Source organism: Parasteatoda tepidariorum, chromosome 7, assembly GCF_043381705.1.
Source record: "Parasteatoda tepidariorum isolate YZ-2023 chromosome 7, CAS_Ptep_4.0, whole genome shotgun sequence".
Lineage (NCBI taxonomy): Eukaryota > Metazoa > Arthropoda > Arachnida > Araneae > Theridiidae > Parasteatoda > Parasteatoda tepidariorum.
This window is the reverse complement of record NC_092210.1, coordinates 91,926,245-91,944,451: the sequence shown is the minus strand read 5'-3', so window position 1 is coordinate 91,944,451 and position 18,207 is coordinate 91,926,245. Positions and strand designations below refer to the sequence as shown.

Below are 18,207 nucleotides of genomic sequence, written 5' to 3'. Positions count from 1 at the left end.
ATATATATATATATCTTAACGATCAGTCCACTGCGGGACGCGTATTGAATTTATATGACACAGCGAATATAAAATAGTTAAAAATTTAAATGTGAGCAATTAACAATTTTTTACTCAAATAGAGCTGTAAGTTGGAAGTTATCACTGTCATTTTTAAAATATGTGAAACCTGAATCGCTTGTAGTAAAATTTGAAATAATGACTAACGCTTAACCAATCAAAAAATCGTTCATCCCTACTTAATAAATGAATTAATATTTGAAAAAACTGTATTAACATCAAGTGCCATTACACAACATTAACACAAGTATTTGAAATAGAGTGGATGAATAAAAAGTATTTTATTAACGGTTATAATCAGTGATCCGAATCATTTCATGCGAATCAATGATCCGATTCATTTCATGCGAATCAGTGATCCCAATCGCTTGATTTGTATCACTGATCTGAAATCATTTGTTCCAAATAGTGACACTTTGTATCAATAATCCGAATCACGTTATTTGAATAAGTTATTTGAATCATTTGATTATGATACTGATCTGAATCACATGATTTGAATCGGTTATTTGAAGCATTTGATTCGAATATTAATCCAAATCTCATGATTCGACTCAGTGATCTGAATCACTTGATTCGAATCAAATAATTCGGATTCATGTGATTCGAATAGTGAACTTAATCACATGATTCGAATCAGTGATCTGAATCTTTCAATTCAAATGACTGTTCTGAATTCAGTGATCTGAGTCACTCGATTCGAATTCGGCCTTTTTCACTACGCAAACCGAGAGCACTTACTTTAGCTCAAACCGAGCGTTGCACTGTAATTTGTGTCTTGTCCTATTTTTGATTTAGAAAAAATAATTATCAATCGCATGGTCACAAAACTATTACATATATGCTAAGTAAAAAAACGTAAATAATTTTGAATATAAATCGTGACGTCAGAACAATAAAGGGCAAAAGTCAAAGGCAAAAAACACAAGAGCCAAAAAAGTTTTGAATATGAGGTACGAATCACCCTCTTTATTTGTAAACAGCATTTTTGAGGGGGGGAAAAGAAAAGCAAATCAATTGAAACAGGAAACAACAATAAAAACTCTGCCGTCATCTAAATTAATGCAGAGTCTACAATCTGCTGATCAGCCTCACTTCTCGAAATTTAATATTCTGGAGACCTAGTAGGCTGAAAAAAAGGGGAACATTAGTCGGTTACGTTTAAAAAATGATAATAATTTATGTACTAATAGGTCGGAAAATCGCACCTTTTTTTTTAGGAGAAAAAAGNCCCCCTCACCAGTGGCGTAGTTTTGGGGTGAGTTTGGGAGACAAAACCCCCTTTGAAATTATACATTACTTGATTAATGAGCTATTTGGTTTGGTAAGATGTAGACATAAAAAATTTTAATTATTAATTTTTTTCGTAATTTAAACATTTAGAATATATATACATACACATATATGTAATGCAAAAATTATAAATACTTTTGTATTAATAGCAACATTAAAACTCCCTCGTTTTCATAAAATGTCCTTGGTAAAGAATAGGTGTTTGGGTACTAAAAACATACCATTGAATTATAATTAGATTTACACTTCAAAGGAGGAGTTATTTTTAGAATCTTGATCCTCTTTCACTTCCATATTAGGAAGCATTAAATGATTGTCGATGATGCGTAGAGTTACAAGGTATGTACGTCTGGAACCGGTTTACATCATCCTCTGTCAGTATTTAATGCGGGACCGATGGTTTTCGCATGTCTCTTCCTGAATAACTTGTTCCATAAAAGATTTGCCGGANAGTGCAAATCGGTTTCAATATATATATATTGTGTAGCTCATCAATGAAAACAAAAAGGATTAAAAACAAATGTGAGAGAAAGGAAGAGAATTAATAAGTTTTATTAACAGCGCATAAGCTGCAAGTATATCGAAGTCATAAAATAAATTTAAATACTGAGAAAATATGGAAAATAATAATGATTAATTAAAAGAGAAGAAGAAAAATTATAAAAATAGAGACATTTTAAAAAAAAAACATGAAATTTAATTTTTTTGTATCTTAAAAAAATAAATAAATAAAAATATTAAAAATCCCGAAAACAAAATAAAGAGCAAAGATTTAACCTCTTCAGCAGCTCACACGATTACATCCACAAAAAAGAGTGCTTTCTAATATTGTATCAATATAGCCAAAGCAAAATATATCAATACAATAATGTGATGAGAACTGAAAAAAGAATTTTAAAACAAAAAAAGAATTTTAAAACAAAAAAAGAAATAATAATTAAAATAATTGTTATTTTATAATTTTCCTTCTTCTCTTTTAAAATCGATATCAATAAAAATGAATTTTATTATTGAACTACTCACTGATTCGAATTAACTTTATTCCAACTTTATTCCTCAGCCTATCTATAGTACTTTTTTTTAATGAAAAGTGGTCACGTGTTTAAGAAACGATTTAAAATGCCGCCCTCTGGCCAGTATTTAAATTTCCTAATTTTTTCCCCAATCATTAAATGATAACCTTTTAACGATGCGAATTGTTTGAAAAGTACTTTTTTTATTTTTTATTTATCTCCAATGGCAGACAAAAGGAAGTTTCTACTCTTATCAATACCAAAACAAGGAAGTTATTTATTTCATAAATGACGTCTCTTCTGTAAGGTGTGGTGAGTTACTCTTTCTTCTTTAATTCACGTGATAGGGCGGGGTCAGCCTTTTACAGTCCAGATTATTAGACGTACTATAAGATTCTGTGTAAAATCCTAATGATCATCAGGTGATATACAGCTTTATTGTTCTGACGCGGCAGAAATCGGTTCGTACTAGTTTATGTTCGCCTGTCGATTAGTTAACATTGCAATGCTATACGTTAAAAAAAATAATATATTAATACAAATAGGAAGTTCTCCAGAATTGCATGCATGTTTAAGTATAAAAGTATTGCCTATAAACTCGTGCAAAACATGTCATTACACTACAGTGCGTCGAATAATTGGGTCTAATTATTATAATATACTAATGTAATACCTGATATAATAAGTATCCTATATTTATATAATATATCGTCTAATGTATCCTATAGTCAAAATTTATGTTATCTATCGTCTCATTTAAACCATTGATACACGTACGTAAACAAGTGCAAATCGGTTTCAACGAAACACGTACGTAAACAAGTGCAAATCGGTTTCAACGAAACACGTACGTAAACAAGTGCAAAACAATAATTCTGTATAATTCTGTAACCTGATAATTAATATTTTACATAGAATCTTAGAGTGCATCTAATAACATAGCCAGAGACTGAAATTATAATTTTAAGAAAGGGGAACATTTCTATAGATCAGTGGTTCCCAAAAGGTGCTCGGCGGAACCCTATGGTTTCGCAAAGGGATCAGAGAGGTTCCAGATTTATTTATTTTTTTAACTACCAGGGAATTTTGATACTTGTACTTATATTTCTATTTAATCAATAATGTTAAGATTATATTTATGAAATTATTTTAGCAAAAAATCGATAAAAAGAAATAGCAAAATTAAATAATATAGACATGTTTTTTTTAGTAACAACGTATTGAATGAAAAAGTATTTTCTGTCGACTCTTTCATTTCAAAGTGAAATAGTCCCGCAGTGTCCGTTAAGACACGGTTCCCAGCAGATCACCGAAGTCAAGCATCACTGGCTGCGGTCAGTGTGCGGGTGGGTGACCACTTGGATCAGCCTGCGTAGGGACCGAGGGTGTGCGGTATAGGCCCTCGTTAAACTGTTCTACCGTAAAGTGCTCGACTTCGCGTGCATGTCGTCGGGGGTGCCATCTCCTCCTCAGAGGATCAAAATTGTGATGGCATGTCTTCGGATCATCCTCAGGGATGTTTCCCAGACCGTCGCCAATAGCCCATTGTGCAGTCTAGTGCGACGTAAATGAACAACAACAACAACAATCAAAGTGAAATAAATCCAACAATAAATAAATGTGATTTTTTTTACAACCATTAATTATTTTGTTTCAGTTTTTATGTTTTCGTTTTTATCTTTATGTTTAAATTTTTTTTCTACTCTAAATTTTAAAAACGTATGCTTCATGTTTATAAAAGCTTTTTTTTTCATTTCATTGCCACGATTATTTTTCAATATTATTTCCAACTAATTATTTGTTTAATATTTTTTTCATCTTATGTATGTACCAAAAACATATATTTAAAATTAAATATGCTTTACGAAGCTTTCGAACTCAGCTGCCGAACAAATTCTAAGGCTGTTTTTGATAAAAACGATGAAACATTTCATTCTCTGCATACAATACTTTTCAAAATAATTAGTAGTCTTAATAGTTAATGTGTTCACAATTTTCATTATTTATGAAGTCTCTGGGTTCCGAAAAAAAAAAAGATAATTTTAAGGTTCCATAGACGAACAAAAATTAGAAACCACTGTGTTGGCCTGATTTAGAAATCCAAAGGCACAGAACTGTCAGTGTTTGCTTCGATCGAAATCAAGTTTATTTGCTAACAAAATGGTGATAAATTATTTAAAACATGAATAAATTGTGATATATTTGTAAATTTCAGCTTAAATCTATTTCAGTTTTTGTTAATTTATAATTCTAATAGACAATTCTTAAAATAAATAAATAAATAAATAAATTTTAAACAAAAATAACTAGCCAATTTGTAACATTAAGGGGATTCCAGAAAGGTAGGTGCCCTCCTCTACCAGGTCTTTTAAGTCTTATGATAAATTCGATCCTGCAGTGATAGACATATATGGCAACGTTACTTTTAAAAAGTAACGAGTAAAAGTACAAGTATTTTTAAAAAAAGTAACGAGTAAAAAGNTTCAAAAAATTTTCCAAATTAATTGGAGTATGTAATTGCGAATCAATTAATTAATAAATAATTAATAAATAAATAATTAATAAATAATTATCAAATAAATAATTAAGAAATAATTAATTATTCAATTTGATAAATGATTTATTAATTAGCAAATTAATTATTTAACCAATTAGTTAAAAATTAATTGGATTATGAGACAATTACAATAACTAATAGTCTGCATTGAAGTAATAAAATACCGATTTTTCTATATATTGAATTATTTTTTATCTCTCACAGGACCTTCTATGGGCCGAAACGAATGTTGCCCCCTAAAATTATTCCTCATATGGCATACATCCCACTAGTTTATTTCAAAATTGGCGAGTCACACTTCCCTAGTTTCCCTTGTAAGAGTGGGTTTAATAATTCTGCTAGAGACTGTATTATACAGGCCACAGATTATATAGGCCCACGTATTACGTAAGCTACATTGCCTGTAATGTAAAAGAAAGTTACTGACATTACTTTGATAGGGTTTATTGAGCATAATTATTAGTTTTTTTGTACCCCCTCTAATTTGTCTATCAAATCAAAATTTGCTTTAGTGTATACAGGGTGATTCTAAAAAGATGGGAAAAATTTTAGGAAGTGATAGTACACACGCAGACAAACAATTTTTATCAAAAGATGCATGGTCGAAAACAAAACGCAAAGGTGCTGGCGCATTTGGAAAGTTGTTTGATGCAAACGAGAAAGTTCCATTCCTGTTGCGAGTTACTGCGCTACGTTATTTGTCACTAAGCTTTTGGCCGCTGCAGGGAAAGTTCGCCTATCTTTTATTCGCCGTTGTACCAGCATAGCCGCTGCCGGCCACTATTTTGAACACTTATTGTAATCGCATGCCATTAAATTTGCTTTTGTATCTTAACTTCATCGTTCTTAGTGTGTTTTTGCCCCATATAAGAACATAAACTTTGACGCCCTCTAGCGGTTTTGGGTTTTGTTTTCAACCATGCATTCTTTGATAAAAATTGTTTGTCTGGGTGTGTACTATCACTTCCTAAAATTTTCCCCATCTTTTTAGAATCACCTTGTATAGCGGTTGTATTGACTATAACACAACCAATTAGAACAATGAACTGCTTTTTTATAAAAAAATATTTAAATTTAACTTTAAAAATCAAATTTTTGAAATATATAGGAGTGGTTATTGACATCTTTGTAAAGAATTTTTAATATAAAAATTAACAAAATTTCCACCAAAAAATTTTACGATTAATTTTCTACATAAACCTATCAAAAAAAAAAATTTTTTTTTAAGTGTCCAAATATGACACTTACACCAAATTTTAGGTAATTCCGATAAAGTTTGATTTTTTTTGAAAATGTTATGCAAAATATGTGATTACTACTGTAGCCGTGATCTCAAGTAATCTAAATTCAAATCATCGTTACTTGCATCAAGAATACACGCAATCAAAATATACTATTACAAATAAATACGATTGTATACTGTATGTATAATGTATGTATACTATATGTATATTATACAATACAGATGGTATAATAAACATTTTTTAACGTATTTGCCAGCAACGCAAGAAAGTATGCATCTAAATAAATTGTATAAACATAAACATAAATATTTACCAAAAATACGTGTACGTTGTATGAACCTAAAATTTATGCACGTATGTATTTGCAAACAATACAGACATTTGCGTGTGTACATGCATACAGTAAATATGCATTTTTTATGTATTACGATTGAACCTAAAATGTATTTACGTATGTATCTGCATACAATAAATGTTCGAACGTGTGTATTTACATACAAAGTATGCACAAAATTATGTTGTCACAGTGTATGTGTGTGTTTAGATTGAATGCTCATGCGTGAGTGCATACATAATACAAGTCATTATTAACTGTATGTATGGATAAATATAAATTGTAATATAAATTTTAACTTATGATCTAATGATCGGATCTTCACGTTTTGGGACAAAATCTGAAAAGAAGACGATAATTCAAGCTACGAAATCAGACACAAAAACGGACTTTCCCTGCTAAAACATACCTTTTTTTAAGCGAATTCAAATTTCTGACCCTTAAAGTATTAATTTTAATTTTAATTAGTTGAAATATTAAATACTTCCTAAAATGAATTTTGAAAAAAATTAATTTTAATAAATATTAAATATTTTATTCAATAGTAGTGAAAAAAATTTTGAATTGTAAGGTATAAATTTTTTTGCATCGTTTTAAAGAATGCAGCTTTACATGGCAAAATACAAAATTTCAACAAAATTGGCTGTATAGTTCCTGAGAAATAGATAAATATTTTCTATTGTGGCGACATCCATTGAGTAACAAGTGAAGCAAAATATCATATTTCTTTTTGGTAATATTGATATTTTCCATTGTGGCGACATCTATTGTAAAAATATGGAAGCAAAATATCAAGAAAAAAATATTTATTATTTATATTTCGTAATATTAATATTTTGGGTCTGGATTTTCGATTGTGGTGACATCCATTGAATAACAAATGAAAAATATATCATATTTATATCTTGAAATATTTATATTTTCTATTGTGGTGACATCTATTGAATAACAAATGAAGCAAAATATCAAGAAAAGAATATTTATTATTTATGTTTCGTAATATCCATATTTTCTAGGGTGGTGACATCTATTGAATTGTAAATGAAGAACGACGCAAAATATCAAGAAAAAATATTTATTTTTTATATTTTGCAACATTTATAATTTTGATAGTGGCGACATCTATCGTACAAATATGGAAACAAAATATCAAGAGAAAAATATTTATTATTTATATTTTGTAATATTAATATTTTCTATTGTAGTGACATCTATTGAATAACAAATGAAGCAAAATATCAAGAAAAAAGTATTTATTATTTATATTTTGTAATATTAATATTTTCTATTGTGGCGACATCTAATGAGTAACAAATGAAGCAAAATATCAACAATAAAATATAATTTTTTACTATTTATATTTTGTATTACTAATACTTTCTATTGTTGCGCCATCTATTGAATAACAAATGAAGCAAAATATCAAAAATATATATCTGTAAGCCAAGAAGCAAATATCGGTAGCCTTGTCATTTTGAAACTAATCCAGAAAACACAGGGAATTCCTCGATCAAGTGTTGGGCGAAAATTTGTCTTAGTAGAGGTTTTTTTCATGGAGCTTACCAGCATTTGCGTTACATGGAGAGGAAAACCACGATTACCTCCCACTGTTAGCCTGACGGCAAATAGTCTCTAACCCATGATCCGTCTACCTCTGAGGATATTTCACGTCAGCACTGTTTTCGTGCAAGCTGGATGCGGATTCGTATGGACCAGACATGAGTGGGATTTGAACCCGGTTCACGTCATTGGAAGGCGAGCTCTCTATCCCCTGAGCCATCACGACTTTGAGGAAGTGGTAGAAAAATTGCGATGGCATGTCTTAGGATCCTTATCAGGGAAGTTTCCTTCGACAATAGCCTATTGTGCAGCTCTAGTGTGCCCTAAATAGTACCTACCTCGAAACGGGTATGCTTTTCAGGTGAATTTGAAAGAGAACTTTGTTAAGTCTATTTCTTCAGTTGTTCAACTGACGAAGAGCTCGCAAAGCTCTTTTATGTGAGGATTTTTAGTAGCATCACAAAAATTATTAGAATTCAGTTTTGTGATATTTTTTAATCTAGAAGTTTGGTTGTTGTTTCTTTAAATATACACAGAGCCGGATTATACCTTTCGTAGGCCCTAGGCATAGCCGTTTTTGGGCCCTCCCCTCCTTCCCCCACTATATTAGCTAAAATTTTCTTGCATATTTTTTTTTTTACATTTTTATTAATATGGATTTTAATTTATCTGCAATACCGACATACTGCCGACATTGCAGTTGATATCGATAATACCATTATGATTAGTTCGATCGATAACTATGTAAATACTTCACGTCAAGATCGTTTGGCATCGCTCGCACTTATGTCTATTGAATACGACGTTTTGCTTAGTTTGGAATTCGACAGCATAATACAAGATTTCGTAGAATCCAAAAATTGTAGAAAAGTAATATATTAGATCATAAGATTCCGCAAAATAATTTATTACCGAAAAATATTATATTTTTATTTGTATCTTCATAATTTTGTGCAAAATACACTTGTTGTTTTTAAAGCTAAATTATTTTTATCAACAAATTTTTTTCTCCTAAGTTTTTCGTAGGCCCCTGAATTTCGTAGGCCCTAGGCACGTGCCTAGTGATTATAGGTTAATCCGGCCCTGAATATACAAAAATAATTTTTGATCCATGTGATCAGTCGTATGCATACAGATAGAAATATAATTTTTTTTGCAAATTTCAAGAATTTTTTATAGTAAAATTATTAGATTTACCACGTCCATTTATTTTCTCACACAATATATTAAACATCTTATTTTTAAACATGAAAAAAGTAAATGTTTTTAATCTGAGAAATCAGATTATGTACCATATATTTACAATATTTCGTGGCATAATGAAAGTCATATTATGTATTTCAGATCTTATTAAGCTGCGTGTTTGCTATGGGGAATCAAGAATCGGCAAAAAGAACATTGCCCGTTGGTAAGAATAATTCGAAAATTTCTTCTTAGGGTACAAATAAATTATCTGAATTGCTAGATTCACTGGCCATTTGATTGGCCAAAATTAGACGCACTGTAGTTTTTTTTTTAAACAATTGCGAGATTAATAATTGTGAGATTTCCAGGCGAACACTCTATCCCCTGAGCCATAACGGTAAATATAATCGAATATGTTTCTATTTTATAACCGCCATAGAGCAGCTGACCCATTTTTTTGGGGTTTATGACTACTGATGTGCAACTCCGTAACCTTGTAATTTTGAACCCAATCCAGAAAACAAAGAAGCTTCTGAATCAAGTATTGGGAGAAATTTGCCTTTTTGAGGACTTTTTTTCAAATGGAACTGAGTCGCATTTGACTACCATGTGACATGGCGAGGAACATGGCGAGGAAAACCTTCCACGGTTAGCCTGATGGCAAGGGGACTCTAACTCGTGATCCGTCTACTACTGAGTATACTTTACGTCAGCACCGTGGTCGATGCAAACTGGATGTGGAATCGTATCGACCAGTCATCGCTGGGATTCGAACCCGGTTAACCTCATTGAAAGACGAATGCTCTATCCCCTGAACAATCACTGCTCATAGTAGTAGAATATAGCAGATATTCAAGAGAATGTTCGAGAAAATATATATTTTGTTGCAATTTCGGTCCATCACTGCCGCTTTCCGATCAAGGTCTTCCAACCTTTGTCGCTCAAAATTCCGTCAACGAAACTCTTGGCAATAGAATTCGCTTGGCGATCATCTATTTCTGTTTATCAGTATAGGGTTGTAGAAAGTCCGGCATTGAAGACAGTGCGAAATTTTTCGACTCTTTATTCAGAGTTGAGTTAGATATTTAGCTTTTTGAAAATGGCAATGGTAAACATGCGCTGTCACATTTTTTTTTTATTTCTTGTAGGCGGCTGCGGAGCAGACAGAGGGGTTGGTAGGATTGTAGGATATTAATAATAAGATACATATATGTAAAGTAAGGAAGTTTGATTGGAGAGTGTGCTTTGTGTATTTTGTTACATGATATTTGCCGGAAATGGAATTCAAAATAAGTGTTGGTGAAGCAATAGAACTTTAAATAATTCGTTTTTTTTAAAATTTCTATTTATGTTACTACGGGAAATTTAATAAATGAAATTAATCCTGGTGAAATTAGTACATAATTAACTTATGTTCTTCAATGAAGAAAGTTGCGATAAAGTTTCGTGGCCTATTTATGCGTAGTTTAACCAATTCAGATTAAATAACTCATTGTTTTTCTATGATCTAATTATACATTGAGGTAAAAACTTGCAATTTTAAAACATGGAAGAAGAAATCAGACAGGGATTACCTGGAACAAAATCTAGTGATACTGTAGTTGAACTGAAATCTACTACAATTGAAAGTAGTACTTCTTCTGGTAAGAAACATTTATTTTTTTCCGCATTCCGCAACAATCAGTTTTTCCGCATGCATGCCCGAAATGTATTTCCTACAAAAGGAGTCTCGTCCCTATAATCAGTAGAATCCATCCATTTTTTTAGTATTCTGATATTAGTTTCTTATTTATAATATGCATATCTGACAATGTTATCATTTATTACTGACGAATCTATTCTTGTACCTACAAAGTATAGGAAATAAAATCAGTTGCAGTAGATTCTACCAATTTATGTTTAGTATTCTGATATTAATTATCAGCTGTATAGCATTTAAACCTTTTAAAAGCGAATTACTATTTGAAACATTTGTAAGGACTAACTTATGCTATTTTAGTATTGGAAACATTTAGTGTAATGATAACTCAAATTATCTATTTTTTGATGTTTATTTACAGCAGTGTCAAATTGTCTTCAGAATATAGGCCAAGGGTAGAAAATCCGAAAATGTTACAATTCCTTAAACTAAACGAGATTAATTATGGGACATAATTTCACTTGTTAGCCTACATGTTTCTATTATTATTTGTTTTTTTTTTTAAAAAAAAGAGCTCGTAAAGTACTATTAAATAAAGAGAAAACTACAATGCAGAGCATGTGTAATGTCAATTATGACTAAAAGCCTATTTTGTGACAAAACCTGGAAACTGAGAATAAAGACAAAACATACTGTCCCTCAAGGTATATTGTTGATACGGGGGCAATTCATAAGTATTTTTGATAATCTAAGACAAATTTTACAGCTATTGGAGTTCTGGACCATCATTAGTTTCAAAGACCAGGTGTCTGTCCAGGGCAAATTTACTGCCGTTTAGCGGTACCTTCACAAATTCAACTTTAGAAAAACCGTAGTTTCACAAAATACTCTTTCTTAAAATTTTATTTTTGTATCCCGTAAGAAAGGATAAATCCATATTTTTGTGTTGATTTTCTTGATAAAATTTTTAATTTCCACAAATTAGGTCTAAATTTTCACAAAATAGGTACCTCTCAGAAAAACTTGGACAGACCCCTGGTACTTAATTTATTTTAACAAACCTTTAATTTTTTATTAAACACTTTTTTTCTCTGTGAAACTTTTTTTTACATGACACTGTGAGAAATGTTTTTATAATGAAAATAACTTTTAGTGCAAGTACTGTCAAATGTTCAAAATCAATTTTTGTTTTTTAAATTCAAGTTGAAATTTAACAATGGACAATGATTTTTATGGATTTTTAAATTTAGAAACAATTTTGAACCAAGTCATAATATGATTAATAAATGTATGATTTTTATTTTCAGTGACAATTCTTGAAAATATTTTCTTACTTTACAATATTTTTGTGTTGATTTTTTAATATAATTTTTAATTTTCACAAATTATGTCTAAATTTTTACAAAATAGGTACCTCTCATAAAAACTTAAACTTCTGAAGACCTGATTGACCAAAATTTTTTTGAAAGATTATATGGAAAGTGATAAGATCCGTTCACTTTATGTCATTCCTCCCCGTATCTACTGCAGCCTATTATTCTATGGTGTTCAGAATATCTGAATTTATAACAAAAACCCCACTCACAGTCATATTTTATTACAATATAAAATGTTTTTATCCTGTTCTTTAAATTATGGTGCTCTTTCAAAAAATGAAAGAAAAAACATTTCTGGAGTGAATTATCTTTTAAACTTCTGTGATTTCAGAATTTGCTGAAGCAAGCCAGTCATTTGAGATTTTTTTTTCGGGAGTAAGAACAGAAAAATCACTAATATTTCTTTTCTTTCTGATGAACAAGAAAAATATCTTTAAAGATAGAATATTTTTTTTTTTGCTTTTGTATTTTTTTGTTGTTGTTATTTTATCTCTTTTTTACTCTGTTTTTTAAATTTAAAATCTATAAATATGAAGAGTATAACAGTTTTGGTTATACCTATCATTTCAATGAATGTTATTATGCTTTTTTAAATTTAGTGTTGTGTTTTCGTGGGCGAAAATAGTAACTTCATTGGATTTGAAAATCTAAATGTAGCAGATACCCTGTAAACACTGTAATTGATTTTATGACAGTTTCTTCTTTGTGTAAATAATCTGTCAAATCACTGGCTATTCGTCATTCACCTAATTTTTGTGTATACGAAATATTATAATTTTGTATTTACAAAACATTATGAAACTCAGTTCAATACTTATACACTAACTAGTCATAATTTTCACCTAATTTTTATGTATATCAATTAATACCTTTATTAATATTTAATAAACAAATGTAGTTAGTACGTGGTCTGTAGGCTTTTTAAATAGCATTGAAAGGTGCTTATTTTTGATTTTCGTTTTTTAAAAGCCATTAAAGTTGCTTTTTTCATTGAATGTTTTTAAATAGTATTTAATTTTCCCTTTTCCTAAATTAGATTTTTTTTTCCTTACTCAAAAGCGTGCTTTTCATGTTGTTCAACGGTTTCACAATTCATTCAACCACATTCTATTTCGGCGTACTGTTTTACATGTTTGATGAAATGCTTGCGAGTTCGCGTCTGAGTCTACGAGTCTGGGTTCGGTGAGATTCTTGCCCTCTCATGTGCAACTCGGCTGTATTTTGCTAATTTCAGGCTTCATTTTCCACCCTCTGATGTCGAACCGAAAAATCTCTCCATTATTTTGGCTAATATAATCAGGAAAAAGAGTTCTTTGTCAGAAACTAATTAATTTATCATGATCCTGTGAAGTTTTTGAAAATTATTTTGTCTTTTGTTAAAGTATATAGTGCTCAAAAATACTTTTTAAGTTCTTAAAAAGTGCTTAAAAGGTTTTGATTTTTAGTTGAAATATTTGGCTATGCACCCTTTAGTATAAAATGGATATTAAAAAAAAGTTATCAATTAAGAATATACTTCCTGTACTCCAATAAATGTTTCTCAAAAATAATGCATGATAAATGTACAATAAATATAAATGATACTGAAATCATTTTAATTGAGAAAAATAACTATGAATGAGTAAGGGCATTTAAGTACCTTGGATAGCTAATTATCAAAACAAATAGAAATCAGAGCGAGGACAACTGTCAGAATATTTCATTTCATGAAAGAGTTGTATTTAAACATTAAATTAAAATTCTTATGCTTAAAGTGATAATACGACTAATTGTACTACATGGAACTGAGACATTTTAATTAAAAGTGTCTGACCTTTTAAAGATATAGAGAATTTTGGGAACGATTTTTGGTGCATTTGAAGTGTCAGAGCAAATAAAGAGATCAATGGTAAATGCGAGACATTGTAACAATTAAGAATAAAATTCTTTTGATATATATTATTATATAAATGCTAAATAAGGTCAAAATCACTGTGACATTGTCGCAGAACATTACAGATTTCCTGCAGAAGGATTTTATTTTGAGAAGTAAAAGAAAATTACTTTTCTTTTCTACAGAAATTTATAAGTAATATTTGAATCATGTATTTAGATAATCAGTCTTTGACACGTTCAATTTACGCCGATAGTATCATAAATCGATGTAATGTTTCGAATGTATTTCCGGCAGTTATTAATGATGATTTTCAAGTGGATTTTAAATTTCTCGATGTATTTCAAATAAAATGGAAAATTTGAATCATGCATTTGAGTATTTAATTTTTAAGGCAATAATTCTATCCAATTTTCGGCATTTATTGCTATTGGTTTCTCCATAGTTTTTAAATCCGATATTTTTTATGCGACATTATTTATTACAACAACCTAATCTGGAAAAAAACAAGCATTTGAGGAGTTCGATTAGAGTGGTTTCATTGTCAATCTTTTTTTTCAGCAATTGCTACTACGGATTTCATGGTTTTTAATTTTTCTTTATTGTGATGATTATTTATAAAATACGACGGAAATAATTTATTCTCCTCCCCCTACAAAATGCTAAAATATTGCCCATAATATTAGAATTAAAAAATATTACTTGTTCAATTAAAAAAATATATGTATAGTAGTTCTTTCGTAAATAGAGCGCCTTTGTTATTTCAAATGAGTAACATATATGTTTGTTGTTATAAAAAGGAAGAGTTTTGTTTCAAAGAAATTCTGCCACAGGTGGTCAAAATCTAGGGGAACAAGATGGAAAGAATGCATAAAAGAGAAAATAAAATTACTACAAAAACCAACTTAATTTAAGAAAAAGGCCACCTGCAGAAAAGAATAATTCAAAAATTTGAAGGGTTCTGCATTGTAATTGAAACCTCTTATTTAATTTTGACATGAAATAGAAGTTCTCATCACCTTTTCTACCTTATTAGTATATAAAACTACCTATGTTAGAGCTGTTGACATATCATTTTTTGTTATTAATTACATTTTAATTTCGAAATGTGAATTTTAGTTTTGAATAGTAATAATGGTCTTTTTTTTAATTGTTTTTTTTTGTCTTTTTATCAAATTTTATTTTTAAATTTCTTTTTAATGGCAAAGATTTTATTGTAACTTTATTCATATTACTTATTCATTTTTTTATTTATTAATGTGATTTTATTTTTAGAAACACATCCTGAAAAAAAGGCTAAGCCACCCCCTTTGGATGTAAGTATGCTTTAAAAGTTAATTCCTGTTTCTTTAAGATTTAATTGTCCTGTATTTTTTTTCTTTCAATTTTTAAGTATCTACTCTATTTTATACAACAATTTGCATATAAAAGTAATATTTAAAGTGGGATTTTTCTCAGATATGATTGTGCTCCGGAAAAAATCCTGATTAGGGTGACCCGGGGTAATTCACGATCACTCTGTTTCTGGGGTAAATAATGATCACCTAGTGTGGGCCTACTGTTGAGATTAAAAAAATGAGATAATATTGAATAATCATTTAAAAAAAATACTATGATTACGCAAATATTTTTACACTCTACTTTTGTCTCAAGACTTTTACAGGTACAAAATAGTAAAAATGGTGGAAAAATACAGTTTGAATTTTATTCAAATTGGTATAGTAATTGTTTTTTAGTCCTATTTTATTAAAATACAAATGAGCAAATCATAATGAATTGCAAAAATTTAAACCATTAATGTTATTTTCTCATAATTTATGCTTTACGATTTTTATTTCTTACTTTTCATTTAAATTAGTTACATAGTTAGTGCCTAAATAAGCCATTTTGGTACACAAATTTCCTTTTGCAACAAATATTATCACAAAAATCAGGGTGAAAAACATTTCATCTGATATTCGTAGTTAGACTGCATTATCTAAAACAAGACATTTAACAAGAAATTAAACAATCTGAGAAAAATAAACTGCAATATAAAAATTATACACATTTTCCATAGATTGACTTATGCTTGCTGTAATATCAACTCATGCAGAAAAATATTTATTCTATTTTAATGAGGGAGCAGGTATTACAACAGTCACAAAAAATAAAAAAAGTATGCATTTTGTTCTTTAGTTAACCCAAAGTGTGATCAAAAAATATATTTTATTTGTAATTAATGTTAAATATTTTCAAGAAAATTCAAATTTAAAAAATAATTCTAAATTTTTTTTTTAACAAGATGAGTACTTTCCTTCAAAATACAAGATACACAAAATATAGATTAAAAATTTAATAAATTAATTTCTTACTGCAACAAAGCTATCACAAAATCTTCAAATTACTTCAGTGTCCTGATCATAATTCATTTCAGCATCTAATTCTTCATCATCTTCTTCATTACTCTCACTTTCATCATCATCATTATCATCATCCTCTTCTTCATCATCATCTTCCTCAAAATGCTAAATTAAAAAGGTACAAAAAATTATTTGCAATAAATAATCTGTCAGATATTGTCAACTATTTTCTAAGCATATATTTTTTNGAAGTTTCATGAAATCATCGATCACATTTGTGTATAAAAATTCTTGTAGATTTTATTTAGAAATATCAGAACTAGAATTTATGCTTGGCAACTCTTTCATTTGTAAATATTTTTTTTCTGGTAGAATAATAAATGTGATTTGAGGTAAAAGTAAACTTATGCATAATTATTCATTTAAATTACGCTGCATATAATTTAATTAGAATTTCATGTTTTGAAAATATCAAGGATTTAAATGTATAAAGACATAAAATTTTTGAAATGGGTCATTAAAAGTTTCCAGAAATTCTAGGTCTGGAAGTTTCATGAAATCATCGATCACATTTGTGTATAAAAATTCTTGTAGATTTTATTTAGAAATATCAGAACTAGAATTTATGCTTGGCAACTCTTTCATTTGTAAATATTTTTTTTCTGGTAGAATAATAAATGTGATTTGAGGTAAAAGTAAACTTATGCATAATTATTCATTTAAATTACGCTGCATATAATTTAATTAGAATTTCATGTTTTGAAAATATCAAGGATTTAAATGTATAAAGACATAAAATTTTTGAAATGGGTCATTAAAAGTTTCCAGAAATTCTAGGTCTGGAAGTTTCATGAAATCATCGATCACATTTGTGTATAAAAATTCTTGTAGATTTTATTTAGAAATATCAGAACTAGAATTTATGCTTGGCAACTCTTTCATTTGTAAATATTTTTTTTCTGGTAGAATAATAAATGTGATTTGAGGTAAAAGTAAACTTATGCATAATTATTCATTTAAATTACGCTGCATATAATTTAATGATGTTTTTCATGTTTTGAAAATATCAAGGATTTAAATTTATAAAGACATAAAATTTTTGAAATGGGCCATTAACGATTTTATTCTAGAAATTTTCAGGATTTTCGAGTTGGGCTCACAATCACCGCTGTAACACAGAAAATGCATTGAATTTTGAGATTTTCTGTACAAACAGGGAATTTTCTTTCTTATTTGTGTCTTTTAAAAAATAGTGACCAATCAAAGCGTAATCGGGATATTGAAGGATGATATTCCAACTTTACTAAACTATTTCATTTACTACTATAGCATTATTTAAGTGTGTTCAGCTGTTCCTTTGTTTTTTCTCCAAGTTTTTACAGCAGTTAAAACTAGTATAGTGCATATACCTACGGTTGGAAATTCTCTTTGCGTGAACTAGCAGACATCTATGCCATAATTGAGATCATCAATGTACTATCGGGTACAACGTTCAGCATCGCACATGTAGACATCAATGTTAACGATACATCGGGAAACATGGTGCACATCTCAGTAAATAGTTATTTCCGATCTTCGAAAAATAACCAATCCAAACAGCCGATTGACGATATGTTTTTTATAATTGCTCTAGGAGGCGAAAATTTTTGTTTTTCTGAATGACATAGATATACCAACTTTTTTGTTCTTTATATTTTGTTTAATGTTAATAAGTGGGCTTTATGAATAAGT

At 29.4% G+C, this 18,207-nt stretch overlaps 1 protein-coding gene across 4 annotated transcripts in view; it reads left to right on the top strand.

Moving 5' to 3' along the window:
* The first annotated feature begins 2,738 nt into the window (after positions 1–2,738).
* The window catches only part of LOC107444683 (phosphatidylinositol 4-phosphate 5-kinase type-1 alpha), a 68,293-nt gene continuing 52,824 nt past the window's right edge, over positions 2,739–18,207 (top strand). For 2 of the 4 annotated variants that reach the window (XM_043055235.2, XM_043055236.2), the window contains exons 1-2: positions 10,321–10,889; positions 15,410–15,450. In XM_043055235.2, coding sequence (XP_042911169.1) covers positions 10,793–10,889; positions 15,410–15,450 — 138 coding nt within the window. In that variant the 5' untranslated portion in view covers positions 10,321–10,792. Of the gene's footprint in view, positions 2,828–9,405; positions 9,470–10,287; positions 10,890–15,409; positions 15,451–18,207 lie in introns of those variants that run through there. The other 2 variants (XM_071183727.1, XM_043055234.2) reach the window with 2 other exon arrangements.